At 40.1% G+C, this 19,793-nt stretch overlaps 1 protein-coding gene across 8 annotated transcripts in view; it reads left to right on the forward strand.

The window, feature by feature from the left end:
- Positions 1-16,346, forward strand: part of LOC148337964 (uncharacterized) — a 42,936-nt gene extending 26,590 nt beyond the window's left edge. For 7 of the 8 annotated variants that reach the window (XM_088294262.1, XM_088294263.1, XM_088294259.1 and 4 more), the window contains 13 exons: positions 1,072-1,198; positions 4,037-4,177; positions 4,275-4,334; positions 6,976-7,134; positions 8,628-8,727; positions 8,812-9,019; positions 9,104-9,566; positions 10,149-11,421; positions 12,336-12,439; positions 13,228-13,381; positions 13,470-13,588; positions 13,766-13,859; positions 14,532-16,346. In XM_088294262.1, coding sequence (XP_088150388.1) covers positions 1,072-1,198; positions 4,037-4,177; positions 4,275-4,334; positions 6,976-7,134; positions 8,628-8,727; positions 8,812-9,019; positions 9,104-9,566; positions 10,149-11,421; positions 12,336-12,439; positions 13,228-13,381; positions 13,470-13,588; positions 13,766-13,859; positions 14,532-15,031 — 3,502 coding nt within the window. In that variant the 3' untranslated portion in view covers positions 15,032-16,346. Of the gene's footprint in view, positions 1-1,071; positions 1,199-4,036; positions 4,178-4,274; positions 4,335-6,975; positions 7,135-8,627; positions 8,728-8,811; positions 9,020-9,103; positions 9,567-10,148; positions 11,422-12,335; positions 12,440-13,227; positions 13,382-13,469; positions 13,589-13,700; positions 13,860-14,531 lie in introns of all 8 variants that reach the window. The other variant, XM_088294266.1, reaches the window with a different exon arrangement.
- The last annotated feature ends 3,447 nt before the right edge of the window (positions 16,347-19,793 follow it).

Below are 19,793 nucleotides of genomic sequence, written 5' to 3' on the forward strand. Positions count from 1 at the left end.
TTGGAGATTTCTTGTTCTGGCCATGATTGCTGGGTTTGTTCTGGGTACTCCCACAGAAAATGTATTTTACGTGAATTGAAGACTCTAAAGCATATACTGCTGCAAATGCAAGTGTGAATGATTGTTTGTCTATACGTGCCTTGCGAATCCCTGGTGACCAGCTGGGACCAGTTGCGGGTCAATAAGTGGGAGATAAGTGCAATAGAAAATGGATTAAGGTTAATAAAGTTAAGTATTTACCATTCGTAATGAAAACAAATGTTGAATTTTGTTATAAAATTCTAAAAAGTCATTTTTACAAAGCCTATTACACAATGGAGCAAAATTAATTTTTTTCTTTTATTACAGATATTAATAAATTGTCATGTTTCTATCTCTCTCAACATCTTACATAACATCACAGTGGAATTTAAAGATTTAATTAATTAATCAATTTATAGACTCCAAAGAACATATTTCCAAAACGAAATTACAACTGCACAATACAATACAATAACTTTATTTGGGTCATTTTACTTTAACTGTAAGTAACTTGAAGTGTTTCTAGTTTACTTACTAATTTTGTATAAAATGTGCTGAAAAACAACTCCATTAATCTCGGATTATTTTAGGCTTGTTCCGTTTCTATAACTGATCTTCATCTATGCACAGAGGAATGTTAAATGTTTGTGAGGAAAAACGTAGTCACCATTCAAGTGAAGTGTTATTTCCCTACGTATTACCTAACTAAACATCGATTGGGAGGCAAAAGTCATATTAAGTGTCCATCTCCTGATCTTCCTGTCTCACTGCAATGCAAGACTGCTTTTTCCTGTGTTTGTTTTAAGCAGTGGAGCATCTCTTCGTCACAACAGTCCTAATTTCCTTTCTTTTGAAAAAAAAAAGTGTTACTGCCACTTCCTTGTGTGACTCAATAAATAAATATACCTCATTTTTAAACTCTAAGAATACACCCTAGTAAGAGGAAATGTCCCTTTAATACATAAGGAAGTAGAGGAGAAAATGCTTTGTCTGGTTTGTTGTGACTTTTTTTGTTTGTTTTTTCCCCCCTCATGTCCTCCTTTTCCAAAGGTCAAAGATTAGCCTGGGCAGCAAGGCTTTATCACACGACTCTGTCTTTGTCTCGGACTCGTCGGAGGCCAACGAGGCTCTGGGTGCTTCGCAGGACAGCATTCATGGAAAAGTGAAATCTCTTCAGGTACGCTTGCGACTCTCACGTCACCATGGCAATTGACCAGAAACCGGGCCAATGATCTACCCCCATAAACGATGTTGAGCTCGAAAGGCATTTCCTTCAACAAGTCTGCAATTCAGGCTTTTCCATTCATAAAAATTAATCATCGGCATACATTAAAAAAACAAAAAAAAAACAGGCCGCTTCATGTTATCATGATTATACCTCAGCGATGGGGCTGTAACAACACAACAAGCATACCAGTAAAGGTTGCTCATGTAAGCGTGTGTTTGTATAGTGTTACCATCTTGATGCGCCAATTATAGTGTAAATTCAGGTCAGAGCTAAAACTATAGAAAGTGTCCAAACACATTTTAATGATGCTGAAGAGAGCAGACTGACTGAACAATGTGTTGTTGTCCACTCTAAAAGTGTCTACAGAAGGAAGACGTAAAACTTCGAGAGACTGACCCCCAGTTAAACTGCCTCTCTAAGCTGTCTCCACAATGAAACCCCTTAAGCAGATTTGACACCGAAGAAACGTTCTCTTGTTTCGCACGGTGTGTGTTTTTCAGACAAGAGAAACCAGTGGAACATCATTGAAAGAATGACCGGGTCATTTGTAAAATATTTCCACATTCCCGAAACGAAGCTTTTGAAGGATTTGATCAAGAAAAATCTTGACCGCAACCTCAACTCTGAACTGGCCTGTTATTCTGATACATGAGGAGCCTAATTCGGTGTAAACATATTATGTAACAAGCAAGCTGCACATTGGATAAAGATTGCACATTTTGCCACCCACATAGTGGCCTTGTTTTTGAATGCTTGCCCACCACATGATCCAGGTCAAAGTATTATTTTTATGTGTGCGTTTTGGAGCGCGTCGGATCACATCCCAACACTTGCATCTACTTAAGATCTCATGACATTTTTATTTCAGATGAGTGATTGAAATATAGTGCAATTGTACATAGTAATTTGCCCGGATCTATTTACTGTATGATGAAATGGAAAATATATGGTAGTAGTAGCAGTACATCATTTTACTTATTCGCTAAACAAATGTTTACACTTATAATGAATAATTAATGCTGTATATCAATGGTTTTATAGCAATTCTAGAGATATTTCAAGTATCCTTGACATTCAATGTATTTCAAGGGAAATAGTGTGACACTAAATCCATGCTACTATTAATATTCCTACAGAAATTGGTAATAAAAAAAAATAAAAAATGATGACATGCAGTGTTTGTTTTGCACCTTGATAAATGAGTCACTGATTGGCAAACCAGAGTCACATCCAGCAAACAGATAAAGTATGCTCGTTCTAGTTTCTGTGATACTGGCAAACGGGCGCACGCGCACTGCCAAAATGAAACACTTACCCCACTGTAGTGACTCTATGAGCGATTCATTGACTGTTAATCATACTCTACACCAGCGAGACTGTCCTATGTTAACATGGGTCGACATTCTCAAACAGTCATTTGTTGCCTCTCACAATGCGAATGTTTCTATAAAGGGCTCCATCATTGAATTCCACTGCATGCACTCTAGCGAAGCTTGAAAAAAAATCTGCTGTCAAATACATCACTGTTAGAAAGCCAGCATAATGTAATTGGATCCAATACAAAAACTGTGTTGAGATAATACAGTACTCAAAACCTACAAAACCAATTTCTACAAGAATTTATTTATTTTCACTTTTGCCATTACAGAGGTCCTCAGTTTGTGACGGTTTCACTCCCAGGTGGCGTTTTTTTGTTCATTGTAAACAAGTCAGAATGCATTGTAGTCTATTAATGACTTCAACTAATGCAGTTGAAAAGTCACAATTTTAGTAAATGCAGTGGTGCCTTGAATTGGCAGTTAATTGGTTCAGTGACCAAGCTAATCAAATAATGTTTTTCCGATAAAATGATTAAAAATTTCATTAATTTGTTCCATATTTTTGGCTTGTCTTAGGACTTTTTGTTTTTACTTGCCTGTGAAGTGTAATGCTGCGAGGGCCAGCGCTAGGTCGCCCTTTTACTTTGACAATGTGTTTGTATACACAATACAATTTTATTGCAAGACTTACACGGAGGCAAATATTCATTTATTTGAACAAAGTTAAAGTTAAGTCACATTTTCATACAGCGATCAAATACTTGCAAACGTGCACGTCTTCTTTGCTGGTTCAGTGGACAAGGTTCACAAAAATGATTGTTGTGCACTAAAAAAGATAGTGGCTGAATTATTACTTTCACCATCAATGAAATGTCCACTTTATTCATCATCTTTTAAGTGGGAATCAATTCAAGTAAGAGATAAAGTCAATACTGTTACTCAAAACTAGTTTGTAGATTTGATCTCCCAGCTCGCACGCTCCCTCCTCCCACGCGGAGGGCATTTTGGGTTCCGGATGATGCCAATGACTGATACATGTGACCTGGCCAAGGGGCTGCGATTGCATCCCAAAAAATTCCCTTGCATATCCAATTTAGGACCACAATCGGATTTGAAAAAATCGTAATCAAGCCGTTCCGATTGTCCTAAAAAAGAAAAAAAAAAAAAAAAAAAAGATGCTGGTTGTATACAGTTGTATATTTTTTTTTCATCTGGGTCGTATTTGCCTAGATATAAAATGTCGAACTTCCCATATATGATGGTAATTAAGCATGACAACATTCTTGCACCACTTACCAAACCAGTTCTACTTCATTTGTAACCTCAAAATGCCGTATGCGGTATCGAGAACCCCCTGTAAAATCCCCTTGTACATGCACACGTTTGTTTTGTTTTTTCTACTTTTGTACTTTCAAAATGTGGACGCTGGGACTCAATACCAAATATTGATATTTTCATGGAATTGCAGCTCCAACTGAAACAGGCCATCAGATTGGGCTCTCCTCCATCGCTGATGTGTGTCAAGAGGACAGAAGATGCCGGAACCATGTCGGAGGACGACGGACTACCCTGCAGTCCCCCCGAGTACACGTCATCGCAAGCAGCCATGGTAACATGCACGCTGGTTGTCCCACTACATGGGCCACCTAATTACCACAGTTTTTCACATGCGCATAAATTTGTTTCTCTCCACCTGTGTCTTTCAGAATCAGTCTCAGAGAAACAGTTCTGTCAGCCTCGAGGGAGTCAACAGCGATGAAGACCAGGTAACTGGAGAGACAGGACCAAACGCGGCCTGTTCTGCCTTACAGATGCATCGAAGGCACATAACAGATATCGCAAATCAAATCCGTCAGAAATCAAGAACTCCCTGAAGTGGTTCATTTGCTCTAAAAAGGCACTTTGCAAAATTGATCATTTGCGATGACAACCTGAAACCATATCAGGAAGGACATAATGAAAACAAAACATTAGCTTATTACATACACTTATTTTCAGCGACAACTGGAAGTCATCATTTTTAGTATGATGTTTTCGGGTTCTTGACGAAACGTTTCTTGAAGTCCTTCCACAACATTTAAATTAGGATGTGGGTAGACTTGTGAGACTGCATTGAAACATCAATTTCTTTTCTTTTTCCAGCATTCTGTTGTAGATTGGTTGGTGTTCTAGGGTTCAGCGTCTTTTTATATTTTATGCACTAATTGGGGCCAAGCTTTAGCTATCGAACACACGGCCTCACATTTGATTCCTTTGTATGCGGTTGACTCAAAAGGTGGGCTGCTCAACAATTCCTGCCCTAGTAATCACCTCTCCTCCAGTGTTTGACCGAATTCAAAGCGGATGTGAGCCACCACTTTGATCCAGTTGAATGCTACGTTTTGTAGAGGAAAAAAGTGAATGCTCTGCAGAAAGAAGTCAGGTATTTAAATGTAGGCCAGGTAATCCATTCAAGCCAGCAGAGTCGGATATTTTATGTGATTTATGAAAGCCAGGAGGACACATTAGGTTGTGCAGCAGAGCTTTGTATTTTGGAGATATTTCCCATGTGACTACGATGGAAAAAAACCCACCTCATGATTCAGTTGAATCACTTGTGGTTACTCTAAAAGCCCCTTCGTGTGTTTTGACCTCCTTCTCTCTTTTCAGCTCCATCTTGCCACCTTGTTCAAACCCATCAAAATCTGTTTTGTCTTGAACCACACTCTTTATACTTCAATTGCAAATCTCTTGACCTGCTGTAGTGATCATTGTTTAGCACTTAAACAATCCTGAAGGGCTAAACAAGCTTATTTTTAGACCCCCTTCAAGGCGGGTGACAGGTTTACTGCCTTTAATGTGTACCAAAAGGGCAGTCAGCAAAATTAGGACTACTTAATGATATGCACTTGAAGCTGTTGAAACAAATGCTCGCTTTTCCTACTGAAAACAACCACAAATGGTGAGCAGCAAACATGCACACAAAAGTCTCGGGGGTGGGGGAGACTTTTCAAATGCTCCTTTTACCCACAGGAATATGGTGAAAAGACTGCACTAACCTAATGCAGCTGTTTGGGACATCTTCCAGAGCATTTTAGGGCGTACTTACACTTGGCCAATTGAATCATTATGGACTTGCGTGGAGTTTCCACTCCTTGTTCTTCTTCTTTATTACATAACACTTGGTGACCTATTTTTTTTTTATCTTGCACTCGACAAATATTCTATTAAAAAACTCAAACTAATACTAAAACTAAAATAAAATGCAGCATTATTACGAAACTACAAGCTAGAAAGGACAAACGTGCTCTATAAAAACTACTTAAAACTAAGTCAAAATGAAATAAAAACAAACTATCAAATAAAAAAAATAAATACAAAACTTTTATAACTGCTCATATTCAAGGAGATATGCTGCAATTGCTTCAATTAGGTGTAAATGCGAATGTACATGGAATTGAGCTAGATTCAGGAGGATTAAAATATATTTGAATGGAATCTAAAAACTGACATTTAAGATTTTGCATGTTGGTAAATTTGGAATTAGGCTACAGCATTACTAAATGGGGGAAAGTGAAGAGCTTTAAAAATCAACATGTTGTTAACAATGTACGTTTCACTGGGAAAGTGAAAAATGTCCATGTCTGAAATCTTCTTGATGGAGCAGAGCACAGCTTCTACAGTATAATCAACACCATAAGTGTTAGTGCCGTGTTTAAAGCGTAGCTAATATTTATACAGCTGGACACACTCGCACACAGTGGTGCTGTGTTTCCTTTTTGGTTTCCTATTTGCAGACTTCATCATTCAAGTAAGAATCTTAACTTTTCAACACCAACCAACCATCATTTCATGGTTTGAAGTTTCCTTCTCAAATCCACAGCAAGTCAGTGACTCATACACTATGTGATGTGAGCTGCACTGTCTGGAACTAATCTCCTCAAACAATGGCAGACAACGTTGTGGTTACAGTTGGTATTTGGGTTTCATTTTGCCAAGATTTTTTATTTTTTTATAACAGAACATCTTCCATAAGTTTCTGTAAATAGTGTCCCACTTGAATATGGGTTCTTTATTACTATCGGATAAAGGCAAAAGTGTGTTCTCGTCGTAAGTATGTCTGAATTACATTCTAGAGGTTCCAGGCTCCAATCAAAGCTTGGAGCTCTTGGTATGAATTTTCACCATTTTTGTGTACATTTTCTTCCTCGCCCAAAAATATGCACAATCGGATTATTGCGGTATCTAAATTGTCCAAATGCAATGTTCACAATTATTTATCATGTTACTAGTTACCCTGCCTCCTGACAGCTGGGATAGGCTCCAGCTCCAGTGACCCTGATGAGGACAAGCGCAATAGAAGATAGATGGTGAAATAATTAAAGTGAAATATTTAATTGAAACCTTCTTTTGCTGTTCTCTCCCCAGTTGTCTTGTGCGGCCTCGAGCAGAGCAGTGAGCCCCCTGGTGACAGTTCCGGGGGATTTCAGTCAGCCCGCAAGCCCGTTTGGCTGTCTGGATAACTCTGCTGCCAAACACAAGCTGGGCCTGAGACACAAGGCCTGCAACAGGAGGAAACCTGCCAGTGTAAGAACACAAATAGTGAATGTACTGTGTATTTGTCATTCTGCTGAAAAATGGTCCTTCCCTGGGTGCCAAACTGTTGTTGCATCGACATGCTGAAAATGTTGCGTGCCTGGCCTGCTTGATGATCAATAACATAGCTTTCAGCATTTTTACTGTGACAGTCAGCTCTCCAATAAGAAGCAACTCTGACCCATTTTAGTTCCTAAGACAAGTTTTAGAAACCCTACCCTATATAATAATATTTGTTGGGAGGAAAAAAATGTTTCCTCAATGTCGTATAGGCGCAACTTATACTCTGCACATTGCACAAAAGTCTGGACTTGCTCTGTTGATCAATGCTTTGTTCACTGGCACTGTCAGGCTGTAATAGAAGATGTCCTTATCCAAACTCTACGCAATTACCAGCCAATTCCACCTCTGACTGATGAATTACTGTTCTTCCGGTGTGTTTCCAAAGATTTTTATTCAGTAGCATCCACCACAGCATAACTGCATTAATGTTCTCTGTTTTAAGGCAAAGCTTTTGCATTTACAGTGCAACAAAAGTGTTTCTTCACCAACATTTCATTTATTTTTATGTATTTATTTATTTTTAATTTCAAACAAACCGGCCTGGCTGTCATGTGTACCTAACAAAAAATAATAACACTGTTTAGCAGCTAATTTTAATCAGAAGTGCCTTCATGTGTCCCTAAACTTATTTTGACGCTTATTTTAAAAAGTCTTTTTTCCTCGTACATCAGGTTTTTGAGATGTTTTAATTTGTGGTTTTGACTAAGTTTGTTTGTCAAAGTCTGACCTATCAGAGCTTGCATGAAGTTTACCCTGCCTTGTAAGTTATAGCTTATCTAGCAGGAAAAAAACTAAACCTTAATTCATAAATATGAATAAATGTATCACTGTAATTATTATTATTATTATTAATATCATTAAAATTTGAAGTGGTAGAGATAAAAATCAAGGGCAGATCTTAAATCAGTGCAAAAAATCATCTAGAAAAGTTTACTTGCACGTCTGATTTAAAAAAAATAAATAAATAAATAAAATAAAAATCTGCAAAAAATTGATTGACCAGTGATTATTTGTTCATTTAATGCAAATTCTTGTTGTTACTTTTAGGGTGCTTCATCTTTTTTTTACAAAATCTATGTTATATTTTTCTCTCATTTAGCTAGAGTTGTGTAGTGTACTAATGTATCTGTTTTTATTCAAACTGTGCATAATTTTAAATATACTCTGCTTTTAGGCATAAAACCCCTGCCTCGTTTTTGATGAATACTTGGACCAAGTACCAAATAATTTTTTTTGAGGTGGTAGTTGGTGTAAAAAGTTTGAGAGCCATTGCCCTATATAATGCACTGTGAGAATCAGTTTTGTAAGAGAACGTTGATAGTTTTGACCTGTATCTCGCTTGTTTCCTTACTCACTGTCTGCACCAATAGTTTCCCTGTTTAGTGCTGATGTTACTAAAACTTTATGTCTGGTCCTTGCAGAGGCTTGAGATTAAATCTCAAGAACACAATGGGATGGATGAAGCGTTGAGCATCCCCTTGCCAGAAAATTTAGAGGCACAAGAGGAAGAGGCGATAAGAGGTTAGTGATTTCCCCCACTCTTCTTCCTCCTTACTCCCATCTCCTTCTATTGTCTCTTTCATCTTTTTCTGCCTGTTGATCCAGATGCAAGTGGAGATTGGCTGCAGGAGAAGGAGGACGAAAGCCTGGAGAAAGAGCAGCCCTCGTTGCAGGGAGCGGATGAGTCGGACGCAGAACAGGATGATTCACTCGCTCAGGACACTTCCTGTCATACAGAGACGGCGACAGCTGACACTCAGTCTCCACCCTCCCCTGAACTCAGTACCAGAAGCTCCTCTCTGGACAGTCCCAGGTGTGTAAACATAATTTCCTCATTTTATTCTTCCCATTGTTGTGGGTTCCTCTATTGGTAGAATTTAATTATTTCTGCTTCCAGAGCCACACCTGAGCCCCCTGCTGGCCACAAAGACTTTCCCGAGCATTCACTTGTGAATGGAAAAGAAGACAACATAGATGGAGCAGATCTGGGAGAAGAAAATGGACTCGGGGAAAGTGTGGAGGGTGACAGCTCCTTCTTACAGGAAGTGCTAAGATCCCTCAAGACGCCCTCACCGTCTTGCTCTTCATGTGTGGACTTTGTGGATGTTGTCCTGGAGATGAGGGAAGTGAACAATCGGACCGAAGATGAAGAGGTGGCGAAGGATGAGCCTGCATTTCAAGTTGCTCCTTGTGATACCCTCCGACTGGATCGGTCCAGCGAGGAAGAGGAGAAGGAGGAGGCTGCCACTTTGACAACTCCTTGTCTACATGTTGATGAAGAGGAGGAAAGTGAAGATGATGATGAAAAAGAAGAGGAGGAGGAAGAGGAATTCGTCGTGGAAAGATTCAGTCAGCCTTGTGTATGTACTTTTTTATTATTAACATATCGATGCATCCTTTCACAGAAAACATAAACATCTTATTTTAAGTGTTTTTTTTTTAGTTTTTTTTTTTTTAGTCCTCGTCGTCAAATAAAATGTATGTAAATATTTGATCCAAGTGTTGATGCTGTGCTGTTCAATTAACATTGCTGCTTTGGTTTTTATGTTTACGCTACTTCCCCGTTATTGTATTCGTTTGACTAAATGTAAAACGCTTGAGAAAAATCTGGTTTTGAACTCTTTAAATCTTTGAGAATGCTTATTGCTTATTTTTCAGTATATAAAAGGGACATGGATAGCAAAAGTATTTTAACGCCTGTACAACACTACAAACGACAATAACTGTAAAAACAGTGTTCTATTCTTACCAGTATTTGACCATCCACTCCCATCTGATCATTACTGTCGTTGTATGGGAGTCTGCCCATGAAAGGACCTGCATTTTGTAAATGAGTGTAAAGTATTCTACCCCTTGTACATATGTGCACAATCCCATAAACTCCACGTGTCGTAGTTTGTGAATATGTGCATAAAAATGACTTCATTTGTTTCTCCTTTCAGATCCAGTCAGACGATGCGCCAGAAGACTCACCCCAAGAAGTCAAACCTGAAGAGCAACGTGACTTGCACCAAACAGAATCAAACCACTGGGAAGAACAAAAAACTGGAGCAATTGAGGAAGAGCAGACGTTAACAGATCTTGAAGTGGAAGGAGGGCGTCATGAGGTCAGAGTTGATGAAGAGATAAAACAACAGTGGATGGAAGAGGCAGAAGAAGAGTGGGAAATACTTCCTGTTGAATCATTCCACGAGGTTTGTGATGTGTCCATATTGCAAAGGGAGGAAAGTGAAGCCGCAGATGTTGATGCCATGCATAACGCACAATACACACATGATGTTGAAACACCTCAAGAGTCATGTGATCCGGTAGCCGACATCGTACCCGGAAGCAAAACTCCTCCCAATGAAAATGACAATGAAAGTAACGCAAGCGAGGTGGGAGGGCAGGATGATGAAGAGCAGCATTCAGAAGCACAGGAAGAAGCAGTTCAGGAGAAGGATGGAGATGTGGAGCAGGAACAGTTGCTGGAGATGACGGAAGAAATGGAATCAAACCAAACAATATCCTCTTCTTCACACTTTGAATGTCCTTCACAAGACAGCGAGACCCTCGTTCTCAGTACAACAAGCACTCCTCGTGAGACTGACACTCCCGTTGAGATCATCACTCCTCAAGAGACTGCCGTTCCCTGTGAGACTATCACTCCTGAAGAACATGCCACTCCCACTGAGACTTTGTTTTACACAGAGACCACTGCTGTCCACATGAACCTGGTCTCTCCAAGCTCAGAGTCGGGCAGTTTGTCCCCAACTGATGAAGACTCCCAAGTGGCATCTCCCTCTACAACAATAGAGCAACATGCCGATAAAGAGACCACTGACTCGTTGACAGAAATAGAAGAAGAGCAGATGACCCCAATCTGTGATGCTGATACTGCCGTGGACGAAGCTATGCCTCCCTCACCTGAGGAAGAAGTAGTCAACCAGTCACTGGAAAGTCCCAATGAAAGCAAAGTTCGCTTCACCATCGCCCCCGCCTGGCAGAGATCTCTCTCTGGTGGGGAGGCCAAAGAGACCCCACCCCCTTCATTATTGCCAACCCCCAGCACAGGGCTTGCAGATGAGCATGTGGAGGAGACCACCAAGAAGGAGCCACAGGTGGAGGCCCAGATGGAGAAATGTGTGAAAACAAATGCGGCTGGTGGGACTGCTGTCAAAGCTCCAAATGTGGTGGTCCAGGACTTGGTCAGAGCGCAAAGCTCAGCCAAAGAAGGTGAGCAAACATGATGGATAAGCTGAGCCGAACTCCAGGATAAGTCCACTGCACGCACTTTAAATGTGTGTATACTTTGTATGACTGTCATCTAAATAGGTGTACAGTGACCCCCAAATACATATTTACAGTTTGGCTTTCACAAATTGACCATTTTCTTTTTTTTTTTGGTGAGCTGAAATAAAATCTCCATTTGACTAGTTTTGTGCTCAAGCCAAAGTTATAAAAGCATTATTTTTTCTGCTATCTTGGTGCCAAGGAACCATGTTGACTTGAATTGAAGAGGTTTATTTTGACAAAATTAGTGCTTTTCTGCCATCTTGTGGCAAATGCAGCCGGCTTCAATTCCTCTTGTATGTTTATTCGCACCCGCACTGATTCCCATTCCCATGTGAATATTTAAAGTAGACATCCCCTTACAAAAGTAACAGTTAGTTTGAAATCAAAGAGCAGAACTGTCTAATATAAATGCCAAGTACTGTGTTTGTTACCATGACGACCAAGGGCAGAGCTACTCAGTGTGGCCACTTAGCAACTGCTTTATTCAGCAAATTTCTGACCCCTCAAGAAACGTTCTTAAAGCAGTGACCAACTAATATAGCTACTTTTTGTGGTGTCATTGGACACTTGTCGAGATTCCGAGTCTCCCTCCTGAGCATCTCCCCCGATCCCCCGATACCCAATCCAAACTGCAAATGAAATGTGCTGTACTAATTATGATGTCATACATGTTCAGAAACATACGATTCAGTAGATTTACTTGGTGGTTTAATTGCACAATGCGTAGGAGAACTGGTTGCATTAAACAAACAAAAGAAAAAAGTAAATGTTCCATAATATGTCCCGTAGTAGTATCTTCTACACCTCCAACATGTTAACGTACAGTTCATGATGCACTTCTACTTTATGGTCAGAGAGCGCTGTGGTGATGGAGGAAAACTACAACACTCCCTTTGGAATAAGGCTGAGGAAGACTGCGGTTCTGCACCGCTTCAGCTCGGAAGAGGAAAACACAGAGGTAAAAAAAAATATATATATATATATATATATATCTCTTCATGATGTCTCTTGGGATTCATTGTTTTACCTTTAACTTTTGATTACATGTTCTGGATTGATTGATAATACTGAAATGGCAAATGGAGGATACTCAGGTTGTTCGTACCAATTGCAATCTAGTGGGATATCTTTTCATTTTTTGCCTGTGTCTGTCGCTGACATAGATGAACAATGAAACATTATTTGTTGTAAGTAAAAAATAAAAAGAATCATAAAAATGATTAGACTTTTTTTTTTTTGCTGTTTTGAAAGTGATGTTGGACAATCCCAGTGGCAATGTGCTGCTGACCAGAAATCACTGGTATAGGCCATCCACAACTTTGTTGTTTTTTTTTTTTGGGGGGGGGGGGTTAAACCATTTTTTTCCCACCACAAAACAGAACCTGATTTATGTAGCTAAAGATGCCACAAGAACAGACATTATACATTTCATATTACAATTTCATGAAGGTCTTAACAGTTCATAAGTTAATAATACCTATGTAGCAAGAAAACCATTTCATTGTAAAATCTAAACAAATAATTATTTGAGCAAACTTGTCAAGTATGCCAGAGGGGTTTTATGATTTATTCTATTTCATGAACAAATCCTAAAAACATCCTTTGAAAAGTGTGATGTTGGCTGCTGTACACGTTTGGAGTCCCTGTAAAATTTGCAGTGTTTATCTGGCGACTCCTTGTGGCTTAAATAGGCCATGCAGCTATGAACTTGTCCCTCTTTCTGCATTCGATGTGCCCTCATTTTAGGCACCTGTTGAGCCTCCAACGCAGACTGTTAGTTGTAAAGTTGAAGTGACCGGTTTCAAACCCTCCGTAAGTCAACCGCTCGGCACCAAACCAGCCCTTCCCAAGAAACCAGATGTCCATGTGGAGGCCGGAGTGAAAACCAAGCGGCTCTCAGGTACATACAAACGCACAGTAGAGAACATGGGCCCAAAACTAACTTTGACGCGCAACTTCCATTGAAACTAACCCTGTGGCTCATTTAGAGCCTGCTGCAACTCGCGTTGTTTCTGCTGCATCTGAGGGTCCCAGCTGGATCTCCATGGCCAGACAGAAACAAAAGATCTATAAAGAAAATTCACTGGACGAGATGACCATCAAACAAGTAAGTCACCTGTTTGATTTTCGGTTTAAAAACACTATTCAGCTTGGGAATGTGCTTTGATGATTGATGATTTTTTTTTTGTCCCCCCCCCTCTTGCTTCATACGCATGCAGTACATGGATGACAGCCACATACATTTCGAGCTGATTGTACAAATGAATGTCTTGTTTGTCATCAGGAGGAAGAAGACAGAAAGTCCTCCCTCCCTATATACGTCAGCTCGGCCTCAAAAAAGGAACCCGGCACCAAAACACCTGAATTCACTGGAAAAGGTCTGAACACTCTTAACAAAACATCAGGAAGGAACTCACAATGAAATGCACACACACGCGCACATTTTGTCTCCCAAGCCTTCTGTCAAAGTCCACTTTTTGTTTGGCCATTTCGAGGGCAAGCTCAGATGTACCTGAGCCTTGCTATGCTATACTTACCCCTGTCAGTGCTGAGTGGGACTAGCGGGGCAGCGTGAGTGGTGCATTATGGGATTTGTATTATGAGTGGTGCATTGTAACTCTTATTTACCGGTATTTGAACGCAGTGTTAATGTTCAAATTGTGCATAATATTACTGTTTCAGACAGTAATATTACATAAATATTTTATGATTAAAACCTCTGGCTCATTTTTGATGACCACTTGGGACTACCAGACCACAACCACTTTGGAGCAGACGCACAAATGTAAGAAAAAAAAATTGCGGTAACTTCAGTTAATTTATTATTCGAGGTCTGCAAAAGTTATGGATACTCAACGAGTCCGCAGCAGAAAAAAGTTGGGCATGACGTTACTGGACTACTATATTTGAATGTTGGTCATAATGGTGTTATTGGAGAGCTAAGTCTATTTTGGGTGGTGCTGTAAAATGTTTGAAAATCACAGATTTAAAGAACAATTAGCTGCATTTTCTTTAAAAATGCTCACAATGAAAATGTTTCTTTCCTCTAGTGAGTTCATCAGAGATCAGTAAGTCTTCATCGACTTCAGAAAACGAGACTCGGAAGTCTCTGTCGCCTGTGACTCCAGTGCCACCCCAACCTCCTAAATCTCAACCACTTCCCTGCCCTGTAACCCCCAAAAGCCCACTTCCTTCAGCCACCTCCAAACCTGCACCACAGGCCATCCTCCTCCATCGATCACTATCCCCTCCTACTCCCGTTCCAGTTCCCATAAAACCTCCTTCAAGCTCCAACCCGCCCGCTCTGTCCAAACCCCCCACAGAACCCAAGCCAGTGCCGACCCCGAACACGACACTCACCTCGCCTCCTTTTTCATCAAGAACCAACCCTCCGCCGCCGGCTTCAAAAGTTCCCGCACTTTCTGGTCCGTCTGCAGCTTCTCAGCGCGGTCTCCCACCTCCATCTTTGCCCCAGGATGAGCCACCGTGGATGGCTCTGGCCAAGAAGAAGGCCAAAGCCTGGAGTGAGATGCCCCAGATAGTTCAGTGACAGGCGAGGCTCACAGAAGGTTCGGTACTCTGGTCCAGTGTGACCTGCACGTTGGAGCCCCAGAAGGGTCACATTTGATGAATTGACTCTGCAAGGAGTCTGAACGGACCGTAATGCATTTGCACATTATTGATATGTTATTGTTCTCTCTTGCTTTCTTGCCTCTTGTTTCTAAGCATGTCTCAAACAAATTCTTTATTTCTATATGTTGTACAGTAATGTTGCGTTAATGACAGGGTAAGTACCAACAAAATATATATTGTAGATCTAACTTGAAAGGTTTATCCACACGTGCACTTTTAGTTTATAATAAAGTGCCTGTTGGAGGGGAAAAAAATATTAGTCAGAGTAATATTTTGTGAGAAATTCTGAACGGCAATTATGGCCAAACAAAAAAAAAAATGTAAAAATTAAAAACCCCAAGGAAAAGTCAAAAAGTCACATCAATAATCTCGGAATGCTATGACAAGAATGAAGTATTTTTTCAAAGGAAAGAGGCTGATGTCAAAATTACCATGAAAAAAACAAAGCCATCTTCGACCTGCTACGTCAATATAGAAATCAGGTAATAGTTTTTGGCTCAAGATCGTAAAGCTGTCAGTTCCGACTCGTGATTCGCTAACACAACTGTGCTTTGGGGCAGATTTCTGAGAAGTTCTGACTTTACTCTGGTAAAGTACCATTTCTTTCTCATATTACAACTGTTCTTGTCATGCTCCTTTTTTTTTCTCCTAACATCTTAATTTCATTGTATAACTTTTCCTTGAAAGTGTTTACTGCCCTATCATGGCTAACAGAGATGTAGAGAGACAAAGTTCAGCCCACTGTGCTTATTTTTTTTAAGAATCTGACCCGATCTAAATGAACTGACCCAAGTTGTGCTGGTGTTTCACCAAAACAATTTAATCTGCATTTTCTTAAGAGGCTGCTTTAACTTTTCAAGTGGCCAATGTATTTTTAAATTTTTGTTTGTCATCCTAAAGGAACGTGTTCTTAAAATGTTTATTACATGGATTGAACACTTTTTAAGTATTTTTTATGGCATAATTACACATGAGGGCTGTTTAATTTCTTAATCACTACAAATTGTACAGTATATTAATGATGCAGATAATCTTATACAGAAGCACTCAGTAGCCATTTGGAGATTGATGTTTTGCTAATACAGAGAAAAGCAGCAAGAAAGGCAAGAGAGATTGCAATGGTATCCGAATAATCAATTTCACTATAAGTTCTATGTGTTTGTTTTATTTCATAATGCCTTTTGAGTATTTTTCGTGTACATATATGGTGCAGTAAATAACAATTGAGATCATTGTTTTGTGTTGTCTCATGACTCTTACCTGTATCATCTTTCATAAGGACAACAATGATAATTTGAGTGAAAAAAACTAAATGAAATGCAAATTATTCATCCTTCTTAAGGATGTTGTAGAAATGCTTTCACGATGAAGTGTTGCCTTGACTATAAATATTAGAAAAATACGTGTACAATATAATACTATACAACCTTATTTATATAGCGCATTTCACAACAGCTTGAGATGTAACAAAGCGCTTTCCATAAGGTGAAATATAAATTAACGCGTAATTAGTACACAAATTAAAACACATGTACTGTGGGTGGCACACATAAGTCACTCTTTCCTCAGATCACATCACGTTGGATAAATCTGCCATTTTTCCACTGTTCTGTCATTTGAAGTCCACAGTGTAGGTACGTACTTGTAATAAAGAGTAATGCCAGGGTTGCTTTAAATAGCGGAGTGGTGCAGTCGTAGGTTCTGTAGAGCCGCAATCAGCCAGCAGAGGGAGGCATTGTACAACATACATGAGCTGAACCATTCAAATCGGTAGCCAACAGTGGAAAACACAACACCGATACAAAAAAGTAATACCAAAGGACGAAGGTCATAACAAAGATGAGGAAATAAAAAACATAAGTAAAAGGCAGCCATGGAGCACAAATATGGGGCAAATGTGGAAAACCACAACAGGAGAAAAGACATTTTGTCTTGCCATTAGGTCAGTGTGTAGAAAATTTATTGGGAGCCAAGGTGCCGTTCAACAGAAGTAAATGAAGTTGATGACGTAACAAGGGAAGAGGCTTCATTTTATTTTGGTACAGTAAACGCAGAAGACAGAAATGGACTGTGAACTTTATCTTGTGACTTTTTGGCAGGCACTGTGGTCCCCGACACAGCGTCTGTTCAGACTATGGGAGTGATCAAAAAAGGTCCCTCAACCAACCCATTGATGTAGCCCAATGGTGCCAGTGGTTAATTTGAAAGGAAAAGTACACGTATGTGCGGAGATGAAAAAAAGCCAAGAAGCAAGTCAATTCAAACCTCAGCAGCATGTACATATTTTGACCCTGAATACTCGCTTACATTGCCACAAAAGACATGCTTGAGGTAGGTTATAAAAAAGTCTCCGACTCGCGACATATGAGACACAACAGTTTTGGACTGGCGACTGGACGAGTAAAAAGTATTGGTCCTTCTATTCATTTTCAAAATCCTTCTTTTTTTTTTCGTATTCAACTTAACGTGTCGTGTCTTCATTAACACGCATCTTGTCCAGTTGGCAAATAATTTGATTGGCTCATTATGGTCATGTGATCAGCTGCTTCTATAAGATTTTATACATACAGTCTGTAACAGCGGTGTATGTGGAAAAAAAATGGCCACATGATGATGCACAGTCTGCCATTTCAAGATATCTGTTATTGAGGTATTTAGGCCTATTTGGAAAAAAAATACAGAAAAAAAGACCAGGTCAGGCTGGAATAGACCAGCCATTTAGAAACTATCCTGAATTTCCCAATTACCCCCTAACCACCTCACCTCTGGAAAGAAGATTTGCACAACACTACCAATTCTGGACAGAAATCTGAGTCGCGGGTTGCCTAACCTTTCTGTCATCAGACTGCAAAGAAAGAGCGATAGGTCTACTACTTTAGATAATTGTAACTCGTGCTAACAGAAGCTCATGGGCTACAAATGGTGCTAATGCAGAGCGCGGAAGCTACCTTGGAGCCTATGGGCTGCTAAGTGTCCCAAAATACCCTTACGTCTCACAACTGGCTTTGCTTTAAACCAGATTTAATCGTGAAAATAAATATTCCCTGGGTGGCTGTGAGGAAGTGAACAACAGTTGAGTGACAGTGGAGTAAAAACAGTGCGTGACTTCCTGCTGACCGGTATGTTGACTCTGCACTCGCTTTCAGCAGGCGATGTTAAGGACTTCGGGATTTATCACTCTTAAAGTCCTTTATTATTAAGTATAGTTTTTTTTTTTTTACACCATGCACTGCCACTGACTGAAAACTTCCTCTTCTAATAGATGAACGGAAATAAGCACTTATTTTGGGGGGAAAGGTCAGGAAATCAAGCCGACTACTTGAAATGGACAAGGTCTTAAGTAACTTCCTTCACTTCCATCAGTGGTCCGCTCGCAGTTGCGAAACAAAGCAGTTGGTTTCTCATTAGTGTGGCGTGCGTCTCAAGGACCACCTCTCAGCTTTGGCTAGTCTCTTGTGTGATGGATGCCTCAGGTCGGTATCCTCCTGCATGACCAAACAAACACTGTGGTGGAATCAGCCCCCTGGTGCACAACTGTATATAATAAAGAAGGCCCTAATGGGTTGCACACGTGTGTACACACGTACACACCACCATTCAGTCACCAACCTCCATGCCAAGGGGAATGGAGGAGTCTGTGTGTGTTTTTGAGGAAATGAGGTTGCCAGGTTGGTAGGCTGTCATCAAGCAGTAAGAAGGAACTGAGAATCATCCTCGCCTCACATGATCTCACTGAAAGATGACCTGCACAGCTGCATGATCACCATCTGGCCGCCACAGCTAATTGCCCAACTTGTGAGATTGCTGTAATTACTCACTTTCACACACACGCACGCACGCACACACACTGCATTAGGGGAGCAACATGACGATGCATTCGTTGAAAAGTGATGAGAATTGCCTTGTTTTTTCATGAAGTTTGTTACTTTAAATGAAGTTCTAATCACATTTTAGATTATTATCAAAATCAAATTACTTTTAACACTGATTAAAACTGTAACATATTGCTAAAATACGGATGGGGACCATCCCTGGTGCGAATAGCAAAAAACAAAACAAAAAAGTAATTGATGCACCAGTAAAACTGTTTATTCTTCTCTTTAGGAATAGTTTCAGTGTTCCACATAGGTCAACTTACAAGTCGCTTAAAATTATAGATTTTACCACAGGTGTCAAATCCAAATCCAGAAAATAAAAACCCAGCAACAGTTTGGCTTTAATCACATTGCTTCTACTCAACCGGCAGGTAAATAAGCTCCCTGACATTCATTTGATATCGAAAAGAAGCACCCTAAGTGTGCATGTACATGCTCTTGCAGCAAAGACTCTTTCACAAAATCCACTAACAACCCAGGCTAAACTTAGCTCCTCCCCTACATACACAGCGTGCCTCTCACCTGAGATCTATCCTTTCAAAATACTTCTTTTGCACCAGTCTACTTGATTCCTATTGGCTAAATGTACTCCCTCGTACTCACAACGTCGTGTGTGAAGTCACTGACCAAAATCACATGGCATTAGGAAGATTCCCTTCGAAGGACTACTTCCTGCCATCTACCCTGCGAGCAGCATGTAACTTTTAGGGCGTAATCCTACCAGGCAGTACTTGCCATCCTTGGGCCCACTTGACATATAAAACAAGTCGTAGAAGTATGTTTGACCGGTGTGAGTGAGTGCTT

Source organism: Idiotropiscis lumnitzeri, chromosome 4, assembly GCF_059441095.1.
Source record: "Idiotropiscis lumnitzeri isolate Australia: NSW breed Sydney's pygmy pipehorse chromosome 4, RoL_Ilum_1.0, whole genome shotgun sequence".
In the NCBI taxonomy this organism is placed as follows: Eukaryota; Metazoa; Chordata; class Actinopteri; order Syngnathiformes; family Syngnathidae; genus Idiotropiscis; species Idiotropiscis lumnitzeri.